The sequence below is a fragment of the Daldinia caldariorum genome (genome assembly GCF_022478825.1).
Source record: "Daldinia caldariorum strain CBS 122874 unplaced genomic scaffold F4812scaffold_14, whole genome shotgun sequence".
Classification (NCBI taxonomy): Eukaryota; Fungi; Ascomycota; class Sordariomycetes; order Xylariales; family Hypoxylaceae; genus Daldinia; species Daldinia caldariorum.
The window spans coordinates 259,875-285,042 of NW_025953050.1; the positions used below are offsets into that span (position 1 = coordinate 259,875).

At 46.1% G+C, this 25,168-nt stretch overlaps 6 protein-coding genes across 6 annotated transcripts; 3 read left to right on the plus strand and 3 right to left on the minus strand.

The window, feature by feature from the left end:
• Positions 1-45: 45 nt before the first annotated feature.
• On the minus strand, positions 46-1,948 carry F4812DRAFT_104979 (uncharacterized protein). The gene is made up of 4 exons (XM_047929297.1): positions 1,356-1,948; positions 1,266-1,285; positions 1,053-1,160; positions 46-990 (listed from the first exon to the last, which is right to left on the minus strand). Exons 1-4 carry the CDS (start codon positions 1,660-1,662, stop codon positions 103-105), a joined length of 1,323 nt encoding a protein of 440 aa, XP_047787952.1. The 5' UTR covers positions 1,663-1,948; the 3' UTR covers positions 46-102.
• F4812DRAFT_436939 (retinol dehydrogenase 12) lies at positions 1,791-3,703 on the minus strand. The gene is made up of 2 exons (XM_047934888.1): positions 2,501-3,703; positions 1,791-2,430 (listed from the first exon to the last, which is right to left on the minus strand). Exons 1-2 carry the CDS (start codon positions 3,412-3,414, stop codon positions 2,304-2,306), a joined length of 1,041 nt encoding a protein of 346 aa, XP_047787953.1. The 5' UTR covers positions 3,415-3,703; the 3' UTR covers positions 1,791-2,303.
• Positions 3,704-4,680: 977 nt separating this feature from the next.
• F4812DRAFT_466086 (uncharacterized protein) lies at positions 4,681-5,706 on the minus strand (the record flags this gene model as incomplete). Its single annotated transcript, XM_047938517.1, has 2 exons — positions 4,681-5,294; positions 5,392-5,706. 2 exons carry the CDS (start codon positions 5,704-5,706, stop codon positions 4,917-4,919), a joined length of 693 nt encoding a protein of 230 aa, XP_047787954.1. The 3' UTR covers positions 4,681-4,916.
• A 643-nt stretch (positions 5,707-6,349) lies between these two features.
• On the plus strand, positions 6,350-14,332 carry F4812DRAFT_466092 (polyketide synthase-like protein; the record flags this gene model as incomplete). Its single annotated transcript, XM_047938518.1, has 13 exons — positions 6,350-6,440; positions 6,520-6,782; positions 6,824-6,833; positions 6,895-7,051; positions 7,107-7,415; positions 7,478-7,688; positions 7,747-7,870; positions 7,930-8,733; positions 8,767-8,883; positions 8,917-9,886; positions 9,968-12,502; positions 12,580-12,745; positions 12,807-14,332. The coding sequence occupies 13 exons, from the start codon at positions 6,350-6,352 to the stop codon at positions 14,028-14,030; spliced, it is 6,981 nt and encodes a 2,326-aa protein (XP_047787955.1). The 3' UTR covers positions 14,031-14,332.
• Positions 14,333-15,351: 1,019 nt separating this feature from the next.
• Positions 15,352-17,274, plus strand: F4812DRAFT_461333 (FAD-binding domain-containing protein; the record flags this gene model as incomplete). Its single annotated transcript, XM_047937847.1, has 6 exons — positions 15,352-15,594; positions 15,646-15,820; positions 15,962-16,353; positions 16,416-16,792; positions 16,860-17,029; positions 17,222-17,274. 6 exons carry the CDS (start codon positions 15,352-15,354, stop codon positions 17,272-17,274), a joined length of 1,410 nt encoding a protein of 469 aa, XP_047787956.1.
• Positions 17,275-20,617: 3,343 nt separating this feature from the next.
• On the plus strand, positions 20,618-23,087 carry F4812DRAFT_105135 (uncharacterized protein). The gene has a single exon (XM_047929298.1). It carries the CDS (start codon positions 20,791-20,793, stop codon positions 23,047-23,049), a length of 2,259 nt encoding a protein of 752 aa, XP_047787957.1. The 5' UTR covers positions 20,618-20,790; the 3' UTR covers positions 23,050-23,087.
• Positions 23,088-25,168: the final 2,081 nt, after the last annotated feature.

Sequence of the window (25,168 nt, forward strand, 5' to 3'; positions counted from 1 at the left end):
GAGGAGAAAAAGCAGAAATGAAAAAGAGACGAAAGTGAGAAAACGACACCAGTTTGCCTTGAAGCCCCGAAGCCCCGAAGCCCCGAAGTTGCGAGTTAAGTCTCAACCCCTCACGTTTGGGCCGTTAGGGAGTGCATCGACTGCTTCAAGGTCGTAGGATTCGGTCACTTTAAACTTCGTCTGGTGCAAAATTCCACCTTCGACAGCCGGCATAGAAGAATAAGATGCACTCCCCAGATAGTTGTGTGTTTGGTGGTTGTAATTCTTCGGGTGTAGATAGCTCTGATCCGTCGTGACTCGTCTAAAGGAAGACGAGTCCATGTTATCCTGGCTCGGATACAATCTTCCAGTAGCCTTTCGAGTTGAGTGCCAGAGTCTTCCAAGGCCGGAGTCAGAATCGAAGCTGAGCTTGCGCTTGAGCTTGTGCATGTCCAGCGATGACAAAAGCTTCGCTAAGCTTGGGATGCCCGCCACTAAGAAACCACACGTGAGTTCGGCGCCGCTAGCAAGCATGGTCCCGGCGAATGTATAGGTATAGTCGGGGGATTCGGTATATTGGACAGTCTCCACGAGCCGCAGGATTGCCATGGCACAAGCCATGAAACCAATAGAGAAAATCACCGAGATACCAACTTTCCTCTTTTGAGGCATGTTGAGCCCCCAGATAACTCTCAATGGGATCAATAAGATTACAATATCGGATATAACATTGAAGACACACGAGGCTAGATTTGTGTAGTGGGTGTCAGCACGTTCGCAGCTACCGTCTATCAGTTTGTTCCAGCTATACTCGTAGGGCGTACACGCGATTTCGTTGGTAACAAAGACGGATAGATAGAACCCCACGTTGATCCAAATTGTGACATGGGCTGCCCAGTACACCAAGCCACGGCTGCCGGGAGCGACAAAGATGTGGATCCATTCCAGGAGTATCGCGATCTTGATGGATAGGATGCTGAACATGTACAGCTGAGATGTGATGTAAACATTCTATTGGTTGCGAGTATGAGACATTTTGGACTGATTATCAGGTACTTCGGTAGCTTGCTTACCTTGAGAAAACTGATGAAATCTCTCCAGCGGACGTCCCACAAATGGACAAATAGGCCAGGCACCGTAGCCATCTTGTATATAAAGGCGAACTCCGAGATGAAGAAGCCCTAGTAAAAAGGCATAAGTACTTTAGGTAGGAGGCAGGTAGGTATGTAAGAAACAGGTGCCTAGGTAAGTAATCCAACGTGAAGAATATGATAATAGGTACATACGTATCCTATTGCTAGTATATCTGATACTGGTTAGCTATTAAGGTGTCTAGAAATGCGATAATATGGCTTTGAGATATGAGTTTATCGTACAATCTGATATGTAATGTTGCTTGAGAAGGAAGAATCTGGTATACAAACGTCCTAAGACCGCAATAGTCGACAATACCAGACACACCGAGAACACAGCGGATGCTCCAGGTACGTCACTGGTCGGATTGTCGAAGTTGGGTTCTAGGCCCTCTGGGGGTTGCAGGGCACCGCTGTTGAGAATTGCATTTTTTGGGTTTCGTTCAACGAAGCGAAGCTTATCATATTGGAATAATAAATTAGTAAATCTTGGCCAGTGCCTAGGTGAGTAGAGGAAGTCTCGGATTCTCAAGGGGGGAAAGCTGATCATATAAGTAACTTGGTCCTGTCATCATGTAAGATAAAACGCGGCTTGCTAACACTGTTTCCAGAGCTACTGTCCATGTTGCTAGCATTCGACGGTCTAAGAATAGCAACAGCATCGCTACCCAGTGGCGCTGTTTAACATTTAGGAAGATATGTCTGAAAGTTGCGTACCTAAGGTACCTACCTACCTACCTCCTACCTAAGGTCAGGTACCTAGAGTAGCACATTACTTTAAGATATTCCTCACCTCTCTCCATGAAACCATGGGGCCATGTAAGTACCTACCTTACCTACCTAAGGCAAGGTGCTAAAGGATGTCTCAACATGACCCCCGCTCCGCGGGGTCATGTTGTTTGACAGTAGTCTGCTTTTGCGCTAGGTAGTAAGATATGAAAAAGTTGTGATATTTCTGTCCTTAGGAGTCGACACCATTTCAAGTTCACAATGAGCAACTCTTATTATTGTTCTACAACAACTTGTATCTAGTGGAAAGTTGACGCATACTACTAAACGCCTATTCGACCTAAAGCAACAAACTGGGCGATTAGGTATTGGCTACCGACACAAAATTGTAGTAGATACATAGAAGTTCCATAGTTCTCGATCAGCAATGAAAGGCTCAAAATGATACTACAGGCACTATAACTAGTTCCCTTTTTCAAGTTCTTGAATGATATCTCTCACCTTTGCGAATGACAGCTCCGCCATAACCTCGTCCCAAAGTGTCTTGGAAAGCTTATCGCCTTCAGGCTTGTAGAAAATAGGGGCTTTGCTGTTGACAAGTTTTCTTAGTTAGGTCCAAAGAGCCAATTCGGTTTGTCAGAAACAAGAGCGACACTTACGGCTGTAATTTACAGTCTTCACTATACTGGCCGTGCGCCTCGACCCCATAATGAACGGCTGCGTCGGTAACTGCTCGAGCTCCAACCGAAGGGCGGCGCCCTAAGATCCGCCTGGGGATGGCCACAATCCTCTCTCCGATGGTGCCACCCGAGACATGTCCGAGGCCCGTATTATAGCACCAACCTGGATTAGGAAGCGTGACCACAGCAACAGAAGAGGGGACTCGTCTCGTCAGCTCGGTCACAAATAACTGAGCAAGAAGCTTAGAGGTGGGATAACGATCTATTTTGCTGAATGCCTCGCGCTTGTCAAGCGCAGCCAAGAGCGGCGTAGAGTTTCTCTCTTTGAACTTAGCCCAAGACGCTACATCTGATGATACTATAACTAAGCAACCAGGTTGGCCTGGGGGGTTCTTAAGCTTCAGTAGAGGAAGGAGGTTGATAGCGAGCAGAGCGGTCGATATAACATTGACCTGGATGGTTTCCTCGTGGCCTGTTGATGGGGTGAGGTCGAAGAACTGCTTCGATATGCCAGCATTTAAAATGACAATGTCTAGGCGTTCGAGATCCTTTGTACGTTCTACAAATGCGGTGATGCTATCGTATGAATGGAGATCTAGTTGCCATACTTCGATGCTATTTTCCGGGAGAGAAGAATGGCTCGACAGTAAAGCCGATCTTGCTGCTTGTCCCTTGGATTCATTGCGTACTGCCATAATAAGCTTGCTCGTTCCCAAGTCCAGTAACTGACGGGCACATTCGAAGCCGATGCCGGTATTTGATCCAGTTACAACTACTGTTTTCCCTGTGAGGTCGACATCATGTGGTAAAGTCGGTTCTTCGAATAATTGGCGGCGCAAGAAATCCAGCACACCCGCCCGCTTCTCGATATTGGTGAAAGTTGGGGTAGTCATGGTGAGATAATTACTAGGTAGGAAATACCTCAATAGGAGGGTTACCTAGGGTATGAGGCTGCAACAGATGGATTTACAGGGAAACCTTTAATGATGAGTGCGATGATAAGTGAGAGATGGTAAATGTGGTCATTTATTATGTGTGAGTATTAAGGTATTGAGGGAGAGCCTCCCAACATTTCATTTACGCCCAGTTACGTTGGAGGGATTGCGCACTGTATCTAACGCATATATCGACTGCCACCAGCAATAATGAATGCACATGGGGGACAAACCAGTTTTTTTTTTTGTGATGTTTAAAATCTTCCAGTTTTCCTTTTTAAGTCCGACTTGGACCGAGATAAAGGGAGACCTCCAATTGTGCCACCCCAAAGCACCTACCTCATATGTGGTGTAACAAGAATTAGGTAGAAGCCACACTAGATACATGATATGTTAAGTTAGGTACCTCCTAAAGGTATTTTAGAGGAAGTCGTGTAACCATTTAACCCCTCCCCAACTCCAGTCCTGATCTTTGCATTAAGTACCAAGGATTCGTGCAACATCCTACCTAGGTACCTGTGAGTGGTAATACCACTCATGGTCAGATAGACTGTAATAGCAATTTTGCTATTAAGAATATACTTTTGGCTTAGCGGTTTGTCTCTGTCAGTACCTACCTACATAATATTTTGTATAGGACCGGAAGACGTGTCCTGATGTATTACAAGGAAAACACCCGCAGGTTAGGTAAATGCCTGGGTATCTTCCAGGGCTGTTCAAACTTCAATTAGGTCCCCTTTCCGCCGTGTTAACTAAAGAATTCCATAGACATAGGTACCTGTTTTATTATTATTATTTTTATTATTTTCATTTTTTTAGGTACTACCAGGAATGCCGCAGTATCGCCTGAAGTTTGCTCTGATCACTGGGTATGCGCATCGGCCTGCTCCTATACGTGTTTTACGGTGGCTAATCTACTGTTAAGGTGTGGTGAGGGCGGAATAGGGGGAAGCATTGGTCCGCGAATACGTTAGGCATAGTATCCAGCCCATTGCAACTGTACTGCCTTCCGAGTCTAGTGAACATCTCACTAGGTTCGGCATCACATGCTTCCCACTTGATGTCACAGACGAAGAATCGATTTTAACACTGAAGCGGAATATAATTCAGTTGACCCCACCAGCATGGTTCTGGTAAGGTCATGCTAGTTTACTGGTCCGCCTCTTGGATGCGGTAGCGCCTCGCAAAATTTGGGTATGGCAACATCACTGGGACTTTATAGACGTCGAGACTAACTACCTGGTACCTACTAGGATTCAATACTATGGAGAATGTTCGGTTTTGGAAAATTGAAGAAGAGCTTTCAAAAAAGGACGGAAGGCTAACTCACAAACGGGTAAGGTATGGTGGAAGCTTCACGTATCGGGCTCAGTAGCTTCGTATAACCCTACCTACCTCCTACTATGAATGAATATGACAGGTACCTAATTTTGTACTCTCCTCATCGCCCTCCCTGGTGCTTAGACGGTCTCTTCTGTCGCCTCTTTGCCTGACCCTTCATCCGCATCTCCCTTATAGTAAATACCCAATGCCCCTAAATAACTCTCGAGCTTCTCTCCATTCACAATGACATCCTTAACTCCGATCAAAAACCACATCACCCGGCCAGGAAGATTCCCCCCGCCAGATATATTGTGCCATTGGTGTGCTGTAGCACGTTGAATGCAGATGTCTCCCTGTCGCATGATACGCCGCTCTCCCGACTCGAGGATCAGCTCGAACTCACCATCCAATACAACACCGTAGTCTATGGAAACAGCCCTGTGCATGGGCGATAGCTCGTTTGGTGCGAAGTCAATCATACGAAGCACAGTACCATGCTGGTAATGGAGAGGCGGCTACGTGTAATAAGTTTTTATCAGCCATGTCATAGAGATGGTAGGAGTAGAAATCATAGTCATCAATCCAGTCTAGTGATGAAGGGGTAGTACGAACCAGATTCTCTTTTGCATACTTGATGTCAACGTCGTCATTGATGTCCACTGGGGTTTCGTGGGTCGAATACATGATGTTTGAGAGGCCTTGCTGCTCGCCCATGATGAGATGATGGTCACCACAGTCTGTGCTTTTAAACACGGCTTTGCCATTCGCGTCATGACCAGTGATATGTCGTACATTACGACGTAAGCCTGGCGCTGGGAAGCCCTGCGAAATATATCCCAGGCCTCGGGGGTTGTGAGGAAGGCCATACTCGTTGATTTCACCTTCTTTCAACTCGCTTTTAGGCTTGCTTTGCTGTGTGGAAGCCATGGTAGGATGTTGGATTTGTTGTTCAAGTGAGCATACGCTTCTAATTCAAAGTATTCTAAGGAAGAGAAGTTGACGGCATGAGTCGGGGCTTGCTCTACGGTAAGTACTCAAAGTCTAAACGATTTCCTGTGCCTCTAGAATACCTCCAGACCGCATGCCACCTACGGAGATAGTTGCATAATATCACCGAAATAAGCAGGCCACGCATGCGGCGCGGAACAAGATGCGTTATCTTGTATGTCTCCGAAGCCCGATTCTGCGTGGATGTGTAAATGCTACCACTAAGTCTATTCCGATTGGTCCTATTCTTATGTAGGACAGCGCCCAGGTCACCCTGAGGCTTCATATCGAGGTAGCTTCCCGATGATTACATGTAAGTCCCAGTACATGTACATTTTCTCTTATGGGAGGTACCAAACGAAATTTACCAAAGCTACTCTACGTTATATAGTGCGATTCAAGCTTCGGCCTTGGGATATTACGTAGAGGATGAAATGTCCCCAAATTTGAATCTATGCAAACAAGTGCATAAATATCATGAGTCGTGTATATCGTAGAATATTTGCGTACCGTGTTGGATTCCCAAATTTCCATGGCCGAGCCAGTCTCTAGTGATTTGCCAAACTCGAACCTGGAAGCTACTATGACTGTGAACAGTGAATCTGGCGGGCGCAGTATATTGCCTGGTGGGAGTTCCAGTGCTGGCCAAGATCTAGTCTGTATTGTTGGATTAGGTATGTTTCGTGGCTACACCTATGGCGTATCCTTAAGCAATCGAATAATCATCGGTGCTCTAACATAACCAAATTTTAGCTTGCCGTCTTCCAGGCGAGATAGGTTCACCATCGCAGTTATGGGACTTCATAATTAAGAATAAATCGTCCCAGGGTGTGGTACCTGCCCAGCGCTTCAATATGAAGGGTTTCTATCACCCCGACAGCAAACGGTCCGGAGTCATGAGTGCAAACGGCGGGTACTTTATACAGGAGGATATTCGCCAGTTCGACAACGCATTTTTCAATATCAATAACCTCGAAGCAACTTACATGGACCCACAGCAGCGTCAGCTCCTGGAAGTGTGTATGAATGCCTTGAACATGCGGGATTGTCCATGGAGCAGATCTCAGGTATCGTAAAGTATCAATAAAGTATTTTGAAAAAAGTGTTTGGAGCATTAATACGGCATAGGAACCAATACGGGTGTGTTTGTAGGGAACTTCACTCAAGACTATCAAACAATGCAAACAAGAGATCCTGATTACGGCTCAAGATATACTGCCACTGGAGCCGGAACGTCAATCCTAGCAAATCGAATTAGTAACATCTTCAACCTACAAGGGCCCAGGTAACCAGATATCTCAATATAATAATTTTCCCCCAAACTAACGGATAGTTTATAGTTTCACACTTGACACAGCTTGTTCTTCTTCACTGTACTGTTTCCACAGTGCAGTCAGTGCAATCCGGTCAGGAGATTGTGAGGAGGCAATAGTTGCAGCTGCGAATCTTATAATGTCCCCAGAGCAGCACTTAGGAACAATGAAAGGGGGCATTTTGTCACCAACTTCGACATGCCATACCTTTGACGTTGCCGCTGATGGCTATGGCAGAGCGGAGGGGATTAACGCGATATATCTAAAGCCACTATCATCTGCTCTGAGAGACGGGGATAAGATTTGGGCTGTTGTTCGCGGTACTGCTACTACTGCGTAAGCATGCCCATGCTTCCCATTGACTTGGCTACCAAATTTGGTAACTGAACTGTTTGTAGCAATGGAAAAACAGCAGGAATTGCCCTGCCAAGTGCAGTTGCCCAAGAAGCTACCATACGTAAAGCATATGCCAATGCTGGGTTGAGATTCACCGACACAGATTATATCGAATGCCATGGAACCGGAACTGCCGTAGGTGATCCTATCGAACTTGACGCCCTAGCGAGTTGCTTCTCGCCCAGGATGGGAACCCCATTAATAATCGGCTCAGTGAGTACTTACCTGACTTAATACGCTGTCGGCCTTAGATCTAACGTATTATAAATAGGTAAAAACAAATTTGGGTCACAGCGAGGCTGCCAGTGGTCTTACGTCCATCATCAAGGTTGCTCTGGCCTTAGACAACGGCGTAATTCCACCTACGCATGGCGTGACCAATCTGAACCCCAAATGTGAGCAGAATATCACCACTGCTAGAGTATTGTTCTGCTGATAAATCTAAAATTCCAAGTGAAACTCGAATCGCGGAACTTTAAGGTTGCGACTGAGGTTGAAAGTTGGCCCAGTGGTGTCCGTCGTGCCAGTATCAATTCGTTTGGATATGGAGGCGCCAACGCTCACGTAGTCTTGGAGTCTGCAAACAGCTACCTGTTAAAAGCTTCGTCGCACGAAAGAATAGGTGTCGTAGGATGCCTATCCCAGAGCTTTATATTACCTGTATCTGCTGCATCTGCCATATCGCTCGACAGGCGAATTGAGCAAATTAGAAGTGTCGTTGGACAGTCGGATACAGAAACCCTCGCAAGGCTCACTTTTACCCTGACACAACGCAGGTCCCAGCTCAGGATGAAGAGCTTCCTTATAGCTCATGCTCTCTTTGATAAGAAGCTAACGGTGCATAAGAACGACGGAAACGAAGCTGTGGATTTTCTTCCTGCGAGCCTGCCGCCATTTGCCTTTGTCTTCACCGGCCAAGGTGCACAATACTCAGGAATGGGAAGGCAGCTCCTAAAAGTGAATATGTCATTTCTAATGAGCATACGCCAACTCGACGGAGTTCTGAAAGGGTTACCGTCCCCATATGCCCCTGAATGGACCATGGAAGGGACTCTTCTCACCTGTCACGATGACCTGATAAATGAAGCTACACGAAGCCAGACGCTCTGTACAGCTATTCAGATTGCTTTGGTTGATATGTTGCGAACTTGGGGTATAATCGCGTCAGCTGTTGTTGGGCATTCATCTGGTGAGATTGCTGCTGCCTATGCAGCTGGTCTCCTAACGGCGTCTCAGGCTATTGCTATAGCTTACTTTCGTGGGTACGCTGTAGAAAGGGTTCGATCACCAGGCGCAATGTTGGCTGTTGGGCTCAGTCTTGAGGCTTCTGAAAGATTCATCAGCACAAACAAACTTCAGGGGAAAGTATGCGTTGCTTGTGTCAATGCCCCTGAGAGCGTAACCTTAAGTGGACTATCTGAAGAGATGGACACAACCATAGAAGTTTTGAAAAGCCAAGGCGTGTTCGTTCGCAGACTGGAAACAGGAGGTCGCGCATACCATTCACCTATTATGCAGGAAGTTGGGGGAATATACGAACAGCTCCTCGCACAGAACCTTCCCGAAACCACGACACCTCTATTGAGAGCCAAAATGTATTCTTCTGTAGGGTATTCTGGAGATCAGCTTCGCATCTTTGAAACTGACGTTGCTACAACAAGTTACTGGCGGGAAAATCTCCAAAAGCCAGTACAGTTTAGCTCTGCTCTCAGCAACCTTTCTGCCGAGGGAAACTTCCAATTGATCGAAATTGGGCCGCACCCGGCACTAAAAGGTCCTATTCAACAGATTCGGGCAAAGCTCCAGCTAAGCGACGAACAATTAAGTTATACCTCGACATTGGCCAAAGGCTCTGACGCAGACTTCTGTATGAAGCAACTTGCTGGCACCTTGTTCCTCCGTGGTAATCGGATCAACTGGAATGAGGTGAATGAGCTGTCAACTATAGGCCTAGGGCACATATTCGATCTACCAACATACCCTTGGGACTACGGCAAAGTTCTCTGGTACGAGTCTCGAGCCAGCGTTGATTTAAGGAACAGGCAACATATCCGTCATGAATTATTAGGATCAAGACAGCTTGCCGGCAATGGTACCGATTGGAGTTGGCGTAACATCCTACGCCTAGATGAGATGCCTTGGATAAGAGGCCATAAAATCGAAAAGCAGATCGTCTTTCCCGCTGCGGGTTATCTTGCTGTTGCGATTGAAGCGCTTTCTCAAATGCTCGGTATCAAAGGTATTGTTCAACATCAAACAACTGGACGACGCTTTGGGTTTGATTTTCGGCAAGTAAATGTCGCCGCAGCTCTCATCTTGCCCGAAGATGACGATACTACAAAGGATGATGTCGAACTTTACACCACCATGTCCCCACGAAGGTTGTCGACAGCAACGGCTTCATCTACTTAGTATGACTTTAAGATTTCTTCGTGGGTAGCAGGCCAGGTGGTTGTACATTGCGCCGGCGGAGTATGTTTAGATGACTCCAGTGACTATGGAGGAACTACGATGATATCGGATACCGCAGACTTCGAAGTATGGGCCACCGATAAATTTTACGAGAAGGCTAAGGAAGAGGGTCTTTCCTTCGAAGGTGACTTCAGGTCCTTAATCAGCCTAAGCACTGATGGCAACAGAAAAACACCGAAGAGCGTCTGCACTACTAAACTCACACCTTCCGCTGCCGAAGGGCCTAATGCCATTGATTATCCTATTCACCCCATTACAATTGATGCTTGCCTACAAGCGGCCATAATCGGGAGTACAGGAGGTGACGTTTCCTCTCTTCGGGCCTATCTTTTGAGCTTCATATCTCAAGCCCGAGTTTGGGTGCCAGGACATAAAAGCTTAGACTATGATGCCCCTATCCACACACACTCCTGTAAGACTGGAGTCTCCACCATGCAAATAGACAGTACACTTAGAGATCCTGACGGTCAACCATTGGTTGACTTCAAGGGTGTTCGATTGTCATTATATACGTCCAGAACGACCGATGCCTTGTCCTCAAATGGTTCGGTCATCCTACGACACCCGATGCTCTGCGCTCGCTGGAAACCAGACATTACCAGATTGCATTCAAATTCCAAAAGGCAAATCAACAAGTACATTGCTAATGTTGCGAGAAATGGCTCTCTCGATACTGTAGGAGATGAGGCTTTTACAGCGGTCAAAGTCCTACTTGACCTTGCAGGGCATAAGAACCCAGATATGCGAGTACTCAAGATAGTTGGAGAGTGTGAAGCGGCCAGAAGACGGTTACTTGTCTTAGAAGCGGACGGTGAATTCCCACAGTGTGATTGTTTTCATACCGTCTTACTCGACAATACAGGACAAGTCCAACTGCCAGAGGACGTAGATGGGCCATTTGACTTGGTTCTTCTATTAAACGTCCCTGACTTACAAAAATATTGGACGCAGTGCTTGGACGGGTTGCTTTCTCCTGCTCCTGGTAGTGGGATTATCGTATACCAAACGTCAGAAGAGGCACTTGCTTTGTCACACACCACCTCACTTATTGTCACCGACGTCAGCAAACATGTTTCGCTTGCAATGCGCCCATATGGAAGCATGTCTAGGGAAGACAGAGACATAATTATTGTTTTCCACAAGCCTTCTCAGTTGATCCTCACACTGGCGGCTGCTGTTGCAGGCCATCTACAGAGGAGCGCCGGCTTCGAGGTGAAAACGATATCACTTGGTCGTATTAATGAAGTCAAATTCACTGAGAAGACAATTTTCATCTCTATGCTAGAAGTCGAACATGAGTTTCTTGCTAGTATGTCAGAAGAGGACATGCGATCTCTTCAGAGAATTACGACTACCGTAACAGATATGCTATGGCTCATTGGCGCCAATATGTTAGAGTTGCCGGACCCAAACATGGCGCTATGCCATGGACTCTCTCGTACACTGATGTTGGAACAGCCGTCCCTGCGCTTCTCGGTCCTTGACATAGGGCCACTCAGCGACTCCTCGGCGATGATAGATCTCACTTGCGAAAATGTTACCAGATGCTTACTGATGAGTGATGGCACCGATTCCATAGATAGCGAGCTTGTTCAAAAGGATGGTCTACTCCACATAAGTCGCTTTGTTCCAGAGACGGAACTAAACACGCTGTTTAGCCACCGGTTAGGACGGTACAGCCAAGAAAAAGCTCAATGTCCAGCAAATGATCTACCAATACGGCTATCTATCGGTAAACCTGGACTTCTGCACACCCTCTACTACCAACAGCTGTGTGAACCGCCAAGTCCTCTTCCTGTTGGGTTTATTGACGTTGATGTCAAAGCCTTCAGTCTCAATGCTAAAGACATATATACATTATATGGGCGTACAGAGACGAAAGATGCAACGACAGCTTGCGAGTTCAGTGGTATTGTGGCAGATATTGGACCAGGGGTCAACAACATACAGGTCGGGGACAAAGTTGTCGTTATGGCACCAAATCATTTCACAACATTGGAACGTGTTCCAGAGTGGGCTGTCCATAAACTTCTTCCTGGTGAGGATCTCTCCATCATGGCAAGTCTCCCAGTCGTTTATGCTACAGCGTTATACGCCCTGGACGATCGAGCAAGTCTCAGATCGGGAGAGTCGATTTTGATACATTCAGGTGCTGGCGCACTGGGCGTGGCTCTCATTACCATTGCACAGAGGATCGGTGCCACTATCTATACCACTGTGAGCTCCAAAGCGAAACGGGAATTTATAACATCGGAGTTTGGCATCCCGGATACGCACATATTTTCTTCGCGTGACGTGTCTTTTCTTCGAGGTATCAAGAAAATTACGGGCGAAGGTGTCGATGTCGTTATCAATTCGCTCACTGGTGAGCTAATGCATGCAAGTTGGGAATGCATCGCACCATTTGGAAGATTTGTGGAAGTCGGAAAGCGTGAGATTGTTGATGCAGGTCAACTGAATATGCATCTGTTTTTGAAGAATTCAACGTTCACGGCGTTCGATCTGACAGAGCTGTATTGGCATACAGATGAATTCTATCACAGTATTTGGAATAGGTAAGTCGCCCTTGTCCGCTCGACTCAATGGATCCCGCGATCGGAAGATATCTGACTGGGGTTATATCATATCGTAGCAAGATCAAGGAGATAGTCAAGCTATATCGGTCTGGGCAAATTAAGCCAGCGCCAATAACGAAGTTTGATATTGCAGAGACTTACGAAGCCTTCCGATACTTTTCAACAAAGGATCGAATAGGAAAAGTAGTCGTGTCCCTCGAAAATCATAACAGCAATATACCCGTAAGTCGAAAGCCCTCTTTCACAATCCACCCGGCTTTGTTTTACTGACAGCGATGGGGAGATCGTACCTGCTCCATATCTCACCATTTTTGACTCGGATAAGTCGTACCTCCTCGTGGGGTGCCTCGGAGGCCTCGGACGGAGCCTCAGTCGATGGATGATATCTCGAGGTGCACGCAAGTTCTGCTTTCTCGGAAGATCTGGATGCGACAAACCAAGCGCACAAGCTCATGTAAAGCGACTTCAAGCCATGGGCGCCTTCGTGACGGTGATACGAGGCGATGTCTCAAACCGATCTGATGTAGATAGGGCAATTGTGGCTTGTAAAGAGGCAGGCCCAAATATTGGCGGCGTTTTCCAAGCTGCTATGGTACTACGCGAGGCGCTTTTTAGCCGGATGAGCCATACAGCTTGGCAAACAGCGATCCAACCGAAGTGCCTTGGGACATGGAATCTGCATCACGCCCTAGAGAATGAAGAACTTGACTTTTTCCTAATGCTGTCCTCCATGTCAGGTAGTATCGGTACCCCCACAGAGAGCAACTATTGCGCAGCAAATAGCTTCCTAAATGCTTTTGCTCACTGGCGGAGGGCACAGGGGAAACCGGCCACGTCAGTTGGGCTCGGGATGATCTCAGAAGTGGGATATCTGCACGAAAATCCAGAAATCGAGGCCATGCTGCTAAGAAAAGGGGTTCAACCTCTGGACGAAGCTGAATTCCTGCAGGTCATAGATATGGCTCTATCTGGGAGAAATGCCGAAGCCGGACCTATAGAGCCTCATATTCTGACAGGATTTGAGCCGTTCAACTTTCGTAAGTTGATGGCCCAAGGTTTCTATGCAAGCTTCGAGTCAATTAAAGATCTCCGCATGAGCCGTCTGGCTTCGGCAATCGCTGCCGAGACACGGAATTCGCCAGCGTCTATGGCCAACCAAACTGGTTCATCAGAAATACAAGGTGCCTCCTCGTGGTTCAATCAGCTACCACCCAGCTTCAAACTTCCTTTCGCGCAAGAAGCTGGGACTCTCACCTTAAAAGAGGCTACTATGCGCTTGGTGAAGAAGCGATTCTCGAGCATGATTCTTGCAGCAGCTGACCAGATTGACGACCGAAAACCCCTATCACAGTTCGGCGTGGACAGCATGATGGCAGCCGAGTTGCGGTTGTGGTTCTGGAATACCTTTCGGGTTGATGTATCCTTTCTCGATCTTCTCGGTTCACAGAAAGATATTCGAGCTCTTGTGCAACTTGTGGAGGACAGTTTTAATGAGAAGACTGTTTGAAAGCCGCTGCTAGGTAATTTCCCATTGTTGCATAATTGTTACCTCTCTGGTATCTGTATTATGCCACCTATCTCATCGAACCTTTTGATTCATACGTCAATTATTATTCTAGAACTAGATAGAGAGAAACATTCATAGGACCTGCCAACCACAATGTCGCTTCATTCGTCATTGGTTACATTAGGTATGTTTTACTCAGCCCTAGACAGCCATCACACGGTATATCTGAGACACACCAATTTGCATACATCGATGGATAATAAATGCTAAACTTCAAATAATTAGAATATCATACACATAGTAGGTAAATACCTAGGAAGTAGTTAAAGAGGTTAATACACTCATTACCTCGGCTAGAAATTTATTTTCTTATGTTTCTTCCTGCTTACTCGGCTATACCTGGCTATTACCAACGATGAAAGTCGATGTAAATATCAGGCGACTGTATTAAAACACTTACCTACCTCCTAGGTAATAATGCAGAACTACTTGTAACTACCTTAGGTACCTACCTGCATGTAGACAACTTCAGCTGAACGCCAGAACCGCGCCTTGCGTTACCCCCAATTATTCCTCCATACCTCCTTAAGTCGAGTACACGGCAAATACCTAATCTTAGGTAGGTTAACCACGGCGCCTAATTGCTTTTATCACTGCATCTCTTATGTACATGTATGTAAGACAAATTTACTTTTGCCTACCTAAGATAAGCCTACCAGAAAGATATTGTTGCCTACTATGCCGGGGCCAAAACCCGCACCTAAAATTCTGTGCATCGCATCCGTGATACCTAACGTCGTAATAAAACATCTGCTTGTTTACACTGTACCAGCCGCATGTTAACTCAGATATTAGTTAGTTCAGATAACTTCCAACTGAGGCCACCTATTTATAGAAATAAGACATTTATTCCGGTCTTTGGCATAGTAGTACTGGAGTATTCTGAAGTACCTAATACTACTCAGATATCTTCGGCAGAGCGGCCCCTTTAGCGTTGGCGAGATTTTATTTTCATTACCTACATCTACATTATGCCTTTACCCCTTTCCGTCGTGTGACTTTAGAGCCATCTGCAGGAATGGCGGAAGGTATGATAATGGGACTTTAAGCCGAAGGTCAGGAGAATATCTACCCCAGTTCACAAACTAACGTATATCCTAACATATAAGGCTCTATGTCGTCCGAAGTTTTCTCATATTCTCTCTCGTTCTGTATGATTTCATATAGTATTTACGATCTTATCGAAAACCCTATTTATAATTTCCCTTTAAAGGTCTTTCAGGAAATTTCGGGCTCACTCTTGCTACCATCACGTTTCGCAATGAAGCTCACTGTCTTTCTTACTCTTCTAGGGAGGTTCGCCTCCACTATAGCCCACGAGACTCTTCTAGGAAGACATGATATAAAGACCATCTTCACAGGCGCCCATTGGTCTATCAATACTACAGTCTCGTTTCCTGGCTCCGACAGTTTTACCAATGCTACCGTACGGTGGTCTACATTTCACCAGCCAACCTACGCTGTTGCCGTAAGCCCAGCCACGGAGGCTGATGTGATTCAAGCTGTATGTTAGAAAATCAGTTCACGGGGAATATAAATGCTCAACGAAAGACAGGTCAAGCTTGCCACATCTAATGGAATACCATTTCTAGCCACGGGCGGACGCCATGGCTACACCACAACGTTAGGTGCCTTGAACAACGGCCTGGCAATCGATCTAGGTCAATTTGACACGATCAGGGTGGATCAACATCGTGGCACCCTTACTATCGGAGGTGCCGTCACGTTAAGTGATATATATGACTCCTGTTTTCGATGCTGGGTATGAAATCCGTGCGTACCATCCGATACGTCCCAGTATGAAATGCATAAGGGTGTCAACCGGTGAAAGGTTTACCTTAGGTATATATTCGACTGACTTATTTATATAGAAATAGGCACTTGTTCTTGTCCTGGTATGGTAGGCGTATCTCTTGGCCCCGGTTTAGGGCCATGGGGTGGCGTTCACGGCCTAGTGATCGACGCACTACTTTCACTGCACGTGGTTACTGCCAATGGTACCCTAATTGAGGTGTCGAAGAGTTCGAATCCAGACCTGTTCTGGGCATTCCGTGGCGCCGGGGCTAACTTCGGCATTGTCCTATCTGCAACTTACCAGCTTCAAAAACAAGTCAATAATGGTCAGGTATTCGTTCTCGAATCTATAATCCCGAACAAATTAAACCATTCCTACTTTGACATATTAGAGCAATACGATGGAGGGAAGCTGCCGAAGGAATTAGCTATCTTCACTTTTATCGCATTTAACTCGACTACCGAAGCTGTAAGTTGTCGCACCTCAGTAAGCTAAGGAGAGAGCCTAACTAATATTGCTTTCCTGTCAAGGTTCAATTGAGGTCTATCTGGACGTATTTCGGTCCCGAAACGGAAGCCCGCAATGCTATGAAGTCGATATATGACCTTAACCCAACCATCACTAGTGAAGTTACCTATGGATGGAACAAGGTTATACAATCTGTAAGCGGTGGCTCAGATTACTACCAATGCCAGAGAGGCTCGGTTCAGGATATTTACACAATCAATGCCCGCAACCTATCCACGTCGACGTACAAGGACTCTTTTGAAAGGCTCTCTAATTTCTACGAGGAAACGCCAGCAGGGCGTGAATGCCTACTGCAAATGTCTATGTATCCTAACCAAGCGGCTCTTGCCGTACCAGACGACGAAACAGCATATCCGTGGCGCGACACGATTGCCATCTTGTATGTATATATATATTTTTTAAAGTTCAAGACTTGCAACAAATCGTTTACTAACCTGATAATCCAGAGACCTTTTATTTACATGGAAAGACGACACAAGCAACACTGAACAAGCAGTGGAAACGCTAGCGAAAGATCTTCGCAGAGACCTGGCCGCCACATCAGGGTATCCTGAGTTAGCTGTATACATTAACTCTGCACACGGAGACGAGACGCTAGAGTCTAGATATGGGGCTAGTAAGTTGCCTCGTCTTGCTACGATGAAGGCAATTTGGGATCCCCAGAACGTGTTTAAATTCAACAACCCCATCCCAACGGTTTATCCTTGAAATATCGAATTATGTGAACAGAGCTTTGGTACAATAAGTGAGGTTTGATGGGATATTTGGTTATTAGGCTACTAGACTGCTAACAAAATAGAATGATTAGGGGACTATAGTTGGAGACACGCGGAGAAATGGGAGAGGGCTACCCGCATGTGAAGAGCCTTTCGCGCCTTGAGACTCAAGCAGGGCGGGCGTTGATAGTCATTCTTGAACAGATTAATACTTGCCGATCTGATACTACCTAGATACCTTATGCTAGGTATTTTTTTCAAATTTCGCGCAACTGTCAAAACATTTACTGTCGCTCGTCAAGATAATTACGCCTTTCAAACTTCGCATAATCGTCAAACTCCTTACTATCGTCCTGACTTTTTTTTTTAGCCACCTACAGTCCACTACATCTTTTAAGACTTTTATCCTTTCAAAACATCCTTCTACCACATTCGTGATTTTCTCCTACCAAAAACTACTTCGTCGGCCGGACCGTTGATTTCTTCGGGCGCATAAGTTGAAGGAGTTACTATGAACACGTAACAACATAACGCTATCAAGAAACACGACAACAACGCGCAAGACACACATCAATCTTTTATCATCCTTAGGTAGTATAATATATCCTCATCTCACCTTGCGCCTTTTTAATATACTTGTACAGCATCGCCCTGTCCAAAAGCAGGCTTTAAGGTGTTGCAGGCGCAGTATTTCGTCAAAGTGCCGCGTGAGCTGAGTCCATCAAGGCGCGGCCGGGGCCACCGCGTCAAAATTGAAGTAGTAGACTTATTGTAAGGGTTGTTAGCAACTGTTTTTGATAAACAAACCACTCACTTACTTTGATAAACACCGTCAAAGTCAAATCAAATCAATTGAACTGACTTGGATACTTGAAAAAGTTCAATCAAGTCTGTCTGTTCTCAACCCCTGTAAGATTTTCGTGGCCCCCCCGGTAGAGATCGATTACCTAATGCTGTTGGAAGAAAAATCAATACGGGCAGACGGGATGACGACATGCCCCGGTTCTTTTCTTTTCCTTTCTAATAAATTTGTCTCCATCTCTGCATTGCGACCATCGTTTATTCCCTCAACATGGGTACGTTCCAATCCAATATTGAAAATATTAGTATCGTCGCTGAAAGCTTAGGTACTTCTTTATGCAGGTTAAGACGAAATAAAGTATTGTACCGCGATTTTTTTTTCTATAACTGCCTTATTACCCTAAGCACTGATCTCGTCAGCGTAACTTGTTTTTAAAGGTGAGACATGGCGTCTTAGCCCAGAATAGCAGTAAGGTCGTTGCATGTTTAGGGTCATTTGAGCAAACATGACAAACCATCTTGTGATAATATTTCTGAAGCAAACATCTTTTCTGGGCACGGCTCGCTTTTGTCCTTGGGACTCGATCAATTTCGTCATCTTTTTTTTCTCTCATTATTATTGACGTTTTAACATCGTAAAGTGAATGGGACTTTGTGTTGTATTGGACTAGGAAACAAGAGGCATTTAAACTAAATGCAGCATAATTCAGCAAAGGTGCTTAAGGTAATTATTGCATTAGGTAGGTAGTAAGTACCAAAAGCAAGAACCCTCCCGGATATGTGCATTAGAAGCGAAATACAAGATTAAAAAAGCGACGAATTAATCGGTAGCGATTTCTGCCAGATACTACCGGATTTCTTTAGGGGCCAATGGAGTGTCGCACAGGAAGTGCCTGGCGCCATGCAAAGCACTGCATGCATTATACATACCTAGACCTACATAGTACATACTTGTACTATGCATACAGGCACAGCACTATAAATTTGGTACTTGGTGGGGTTAGAGTTTCACATATGCACGCCTTCTTGGACTGGTTTAGTGTCCGTGGTATACTAACGTCATTAGGTAAGGTTCATTTGTAAGAGACGACGTATCCAGAGAACACGCAATGACAGTTTGGTTCCATTGGACAATTCCATCCTTCGTTTTACCCAGTCGCTTTTGGTTTTGATTTTGATTCTGACTGCCCCCTCAATATTTTACCCAGTATTTTACATATCATGCATGCATCATATACCTACCTAGGTACCTAAGGGTGCACAGTAACTAATAATAATACTACTACCACTATTAATTATTGCGAATAGCCTCGTCGAGAGAGACAGACAAAACCTCGGACTGAGCGAAACGATGCTAATTTACTGCTGCTCTTTGGGATCCTTCGCTCACTCAGAAAACCCACAACCACGCGAGAAAGTCTCTCCACCATTAGGTAGGTCTGGTCGTATCAGACAGGGGTGACAAAAGAGAAAAGTCTACCCCTATTTGTGCTTGCAAGTTGCAACCACTGACTGAACTTCACGCGTAGTACTGGACCCACCCATCTATGGCACGCTTTACACGCCCAGCCACAGGGTACATTAGGTAGGAGGTACCTAGGTAATAATTGCACGTACCGAGGCCTAGGTATCTCTTATTCGTATCTTGGCCGTTGAAGGGTACCTGACGCTATCTCAACGGGGTTACCTTTCAATCGCCTGTCCCCTGAACATTGCCATGTTCCTATTCGATCAGGAGATGGCAGATCCACACTCGCCCAGGAACCCCCCTGTCCTTTTCCCCTGTCCTATTCCCGTCCTTCTCATCCAAACGCTCAACCGCAAACAGAGAGTGTAACCCTCTCTCTCACTGTATTCCGTAACTCTCTCGCTGTAACTCCCGTTCGCTCTCTTACACACGTTCTCTCTTTCGAGTAGCTCGCTGAGAAGCCCTGCTCTCTCACTCTCGCTGCTGCAGCTTGCCTCTCTTTTTTTTTCGGGACCATACCATCCCATCGCTGCGGTATCCTCTCATTGTCTTCCTTCATCCTTCGCTCGCCCAGGATTCGCTCGTCAGCGTCTTAACCTACCAGCGCTCTAATCGTCGCTTTTCCATAATCTTTCTCTAAACCTCCCCTTTTACGCCTAGTCTGCCGCATGAATATTTCGACATTGTAGCACATCTAAAATACCCATCCTACTTGCGAAAGTCGGTTACACTTTTAGCCAAAGCAACTAAAAACTAATTAACTTAGATCTGCCGGAGACGTATATTGATCCGCCAGGGTTTGACATACCTTGACAACTCTGCGACACCGCGCCCGTCAGGAGAGAGATCATCCGTTTCCACCCATCTTCTCGCTCTCTTTTCTCCATTCACTACGGGACGGAAACATCTTTTTTTTTTTTCTTAGGAACCACCAAACTTTGTTCTGCAGATCATATTGTCCTACGTGGGCGGGCCTTTCTGCCATCGAGTCAGCTTTGCTATATCGCAAAGCCACAGCCAATAAACTCGATAGTGGCAGGTTCATATTTGCCTTGGATATCGGATTACTCTAGCAGTTCTCTTAGTAAAGCCAGTTTGGTCTTTTCTTCGTCATCAACTTCTTACGATCGAGAGATCACTATCTGGTTTCAACAGTGTTGCACGATTGTCCTCTGACGGGCATTATTACAGACATCGTGCCACGCTTTTCTAACTAAAACACGATATCGATATCCAATTCCAACATCCACCAAAAACCCCCTTCCACACTCATTTAACAGATGATCATGACCTTTTGAAAAGCGACCGTAATCTGGAGGCCACTGTATTTGGTCTTATTGTCGCTCATTTACTCGGAGTCATCGCATTGGGTTTGGAGTTTTATATCATACCATGTCACTTCCTGAACCGCTGTTGCCGTTAAAAGGCGCATGCAGCGTCATATTCGATAATACTTTATACTCGTACTCGTCCGCTGGATTCGAGTCGTTAAAACTAGAAGATGGGGCGCAATGGGAAAAGTTAGCTAGTGGACACTCGGTGGAAGGTGGTGTTTGTGTTGGAACGACGCCGAAAGATTCCTCGAAGGCCGCACTATTCGTCGTTGGCGGAAAGTCGAAGTCGTCTGACTACGCGGGTCTCCAGAAGTTCACGTATAAAACCAAGAAATGGGAAGCTATAGCTCCGGAAGTGAACGTGACGCAGAATCGGGTATACCATAGCGCCGCGTATATCCAGGGCAGCGATTCGATTTTGGTTTACTCAGGTTCTACTGATGGAAACCCAAGTTTGTCTTCCCAAACCTTCACCGTTGGGGCATCTGAACCATACGAGGTGTTGGCCTTTCAATCGACCCTCTCTCCGCCAGGAATCGCGCCAATAATTCTTCCATGGTCGGACACACAAGCAGTCATGCTCGGTGGTAACCCAACTAACACGCGAGTAATGCTATTCGATCCGGTCGCCTCATGGATTGATCCAGGCATAACTTTGGCAGAGCCGCTGCCTAAGAACTCCACTTTCGTCAAGGCTGCTATTATAGACGGCGATGATGGTAGCAAACATCTTTATACGTTTGATATGAGCACCTCCCCAAACACTGTTAACAGGACCATGTTGTCGACTGGTGGCGGCCTCCCTATAGCCGGCGCGGCCCCAGTCAGAGAATCTGTCTCGAGTCGTGATTTACAGGAGGGCAACGATGCTGCTATTGAGAAGCGAGCACTTACTGAGGACAACTGGCCGAAATACAACTCGACTTTAGCGCCGCGTAGCACACGGAATGACTACTCCATAGCTACCGATTCGAATGGTCTGGTGGTAATATCGGGTGGAAACGACGATGAGGTATTGTGCATGTTCAATGCGAAGCAGAACACTTGGAAAAACGCAACAGCCGTGTTTGGACAGCAAAAGGGTTTCTCTATCCAGTCGACACCTGAATCATCATCATCGGTATCTTCCTCTTTCTCTAGCACTGCCACGTCCTTTTCGACCTCGACCTCGGATCCTATCGTCGCTGCTACTACTGATGCCATCAGTGCTACCCCTACGCCTACTCCTGCACCTCAAGCGGAGAACAACTCACTCGAGCCAACAACTTTATTAGGAATAGTACTTGGAACTATCTTCGGTTTCGCGTTTGTTTTAATGTGCTTGTTGTTCTGGATGAAGCACCTTCGGAAGCGTCAGAACCATGCTGATGCAGGACATGCGCCAATGGACAGGGGAATATCGGACGAGAAGAGCGGATTTGACCAGGAATTCGCAAAGGACCCGGGTGGGCACTTCAAAGGGCATGTCCCGCAGGACTCAGTAGGTTCATTCTCGTCAATGGCTATCTTGATGGGCAAGGTACCGAAGTCCGCCATGCAGCCTCAAGGAAACAACGAAATGAAGCGTAACTCTACCAACAGCATCTTTAATAAGCAATTCAAGAGCACTATTGGTCGACCACAGCCTCAGGAAGGTCCAGAGCCAGATTTCCTCTCGAGGGATGAAAAGGGTGTGGCCTTCGCCGCCGATTTGAGCGAACCTAAACCGCGACCTCGACCAGCTGCACCAGACAGTGGAGATGATACGATGAGGAGGAGCTCTGGCTGGAATCGTTACTGGTCCGGTGGTAGCGCGCTTTCCGTCTTTGGCCTCGGGAATGGCAACTCGCAGCATGGAAATGGTTCGGAGCCCAGCTCTTTCTATTCGAACAAAAATCGTCTAACTCAGGATTCCGCGACTGTACCAGCCCTATCCGTGCCGTCCTTGCAAGTCCCACAAGGGCGAGCCGAATTGAATTACGTCAACTCGAGCAGCCCAACAATTTCCCAGCACAACCTTCACATCGGAGAGGGACTGTCCGGCCAAATAGAACGTCCCATATCTACTGTATCATCTTCCGGTTATTCTAGCGGCATCCCGCCTAGTGTTCACGATACTTGGGATCCGACGACGATGAAAAAGGCTTGGGGCGACGTGCGGGCTCCCAGTAGCACTTATAGTCAGAGCGTCTATCAGACTGTTCTCGGGCCTCCCGGTGCAAGCGGACCTCCCACGGGTATCTCTTCTCAGCCGCCACAGGTAGCTACGGCGTCTAACTCAAACGATTTGAGCTGGCTGAACTTGGGAGACAACAACAACAACCAGCCGTTTAAATAGATCCTTTCATATATTTTCAAGACTGGTGTTTGCTTTTGATTTCCCGCCAAACTAATGATACTCTTACGAAACCGTTCATGACCTTCGCTTATACCCAATCTCATTTAAGGAGCAAAAGTTCTGGATTTGGACTCGGAGGTTAGGCCAGAGATATAGACGAGTCTTCACAACGCCCGCGGGAGAAGAAGGAAAAAAAGGGTCAATCGGAAAAGCGCACATTCGTTCAGACGTCATTTACCTACAAGCTGCCTAGGCGCGGCCCAGCAATATACACCTATGGATATATTATATTTTTCTCTTTTACCACCGCAACACGAGTTGCAAAACCCCCTCTTCGTATTTGAAAGGCTCAGCCGGCCGGTATTTATTTATTTATTTTTTATCACAATGGACATACATATAACGTTCTATATTCGACTTTTGGAATAATTATAGCATTGCTGTACATCATCGATTCGGACGTTGGGCGTCCCTATTAGAGATAGGCGGTGCCTCGATAACTTTCTCGACACTCATCATCAGCAGCAAAATCTTCATTGTTTTTAACTTTTTTTACCTTTCATCTTCTTTCCGGCTGTCTCCCTTTTCATCGTCCGTTCTTTTTTTATTTTTATTCTTTTTTTTTTGCATGATACCACTAGAATCTCCATCCTCAAAAGGCGATGGCGACTGGCTCTGCTCCCGACGCTGCGTTCTGAATCTAGCTTTTTTTGTTTGTTTGGTTTCGTTATCGATCGAGCTCGAGCTTGAGTGCGTACTTGAGCGAGAGCGAGGAGTTGTTGTAGGAAGGAGAAAGGAGAAAGAAGAGAGGAGAGGAGAAACAGGAGAAAGAGGAGAAGAGAGAAGAAGAGAGAAGAAGAGAGAGATGTGATGCAATAAAGTTTGCGTTGTGGTTGTGGTTGTGGTTGTGCGATATAATGAGAAGAGGAGGGAGGAGGTCTTTGTATCTATCTAGGTCTGAGGCGTGTATCTAACAGCTAATCTCTCTCCTACGCGATCTATTCATAGAGGGCTAAAAGGTACTTAAGCAAAGAGCCAAGGCCCTGTGCTTGTGTATAGTTTACATGGAGATATAGCCTGTGAGAGAATTATTAAATTGTACAAAAAAAAAAAGACAAGAATCTGGCCTTTTTGATATATTTATTATTGTTTTTGTAATGCCCAGCAAAGTATAGCATAGACTCTGTTTCTGTAAATAAGTGACAGATACACCGCTGAGCCAAAAGTGTATTTCTTAATAGCACAAGTGCTATTACAGTCTATCTGACCATGAGTGGTATTACCACCTCATAATAAGCGATTCTAATGATATTTCATGTCTCTTTCGATTATTTTTTTGATGATATCATGTTTTTACCGGGTTAGACATTTATACACTAGCTTCCTGTTCCTGATGACTACCCACCTAAGGTACTCGTAGATCTTGGTATTCATCATATGTATCGTATCAGATCGTATCAGATCGCATCGTATCGGATCGGATCCATATAGCGTCATCTGCATCATCCATCTACCGACGCTGTGGATTAGACGTGTACGTATGGACGTCCTCATCTGCAGATGCTGCGCCAACAGTACCTACCTATTCATCTCCTACCTACCAGATAGGTACCTAAGTAAGGCATTTCTCCCTCCCTCCCAACACCCGGTCCTCCAAGCCGCTTTAGGTTGTTCCCTAATCCTGAGGCCGAATTATCGACGTCCCTTCTCTCATCCTCTACCCAGATACCTGTCTTCCCGTCATGACTCGCATATATACCTTTCTATATTTCAAACTCACCTAAACATCAGAAACTAATGAACCAATAAATGTACCTCGAGCTTACGAATTCCCATAGATGGACACTGACTAAACTAAACTACACTGATATAGACCAGCTTACGAACGACCCCCAAATCTAATACAATGGCCACGTGTGGTAGATAGGTTAGGTACCTAAGGTATCTAACCTACTTGACCTAGGGTCCCGAGAAGAAATGAAAAAAAAAAAAAAAAAGGGGGGGGGGGGGGGGGGGGGGGGGTTATAGCGGAGCTGTATGGGGGGTGATGAGGGGAGTACGGGTGGGGAGTGTTGGTGGTGGTGGGGGGGTGTTTTGTTGAAGACGACGGGGAGCGACA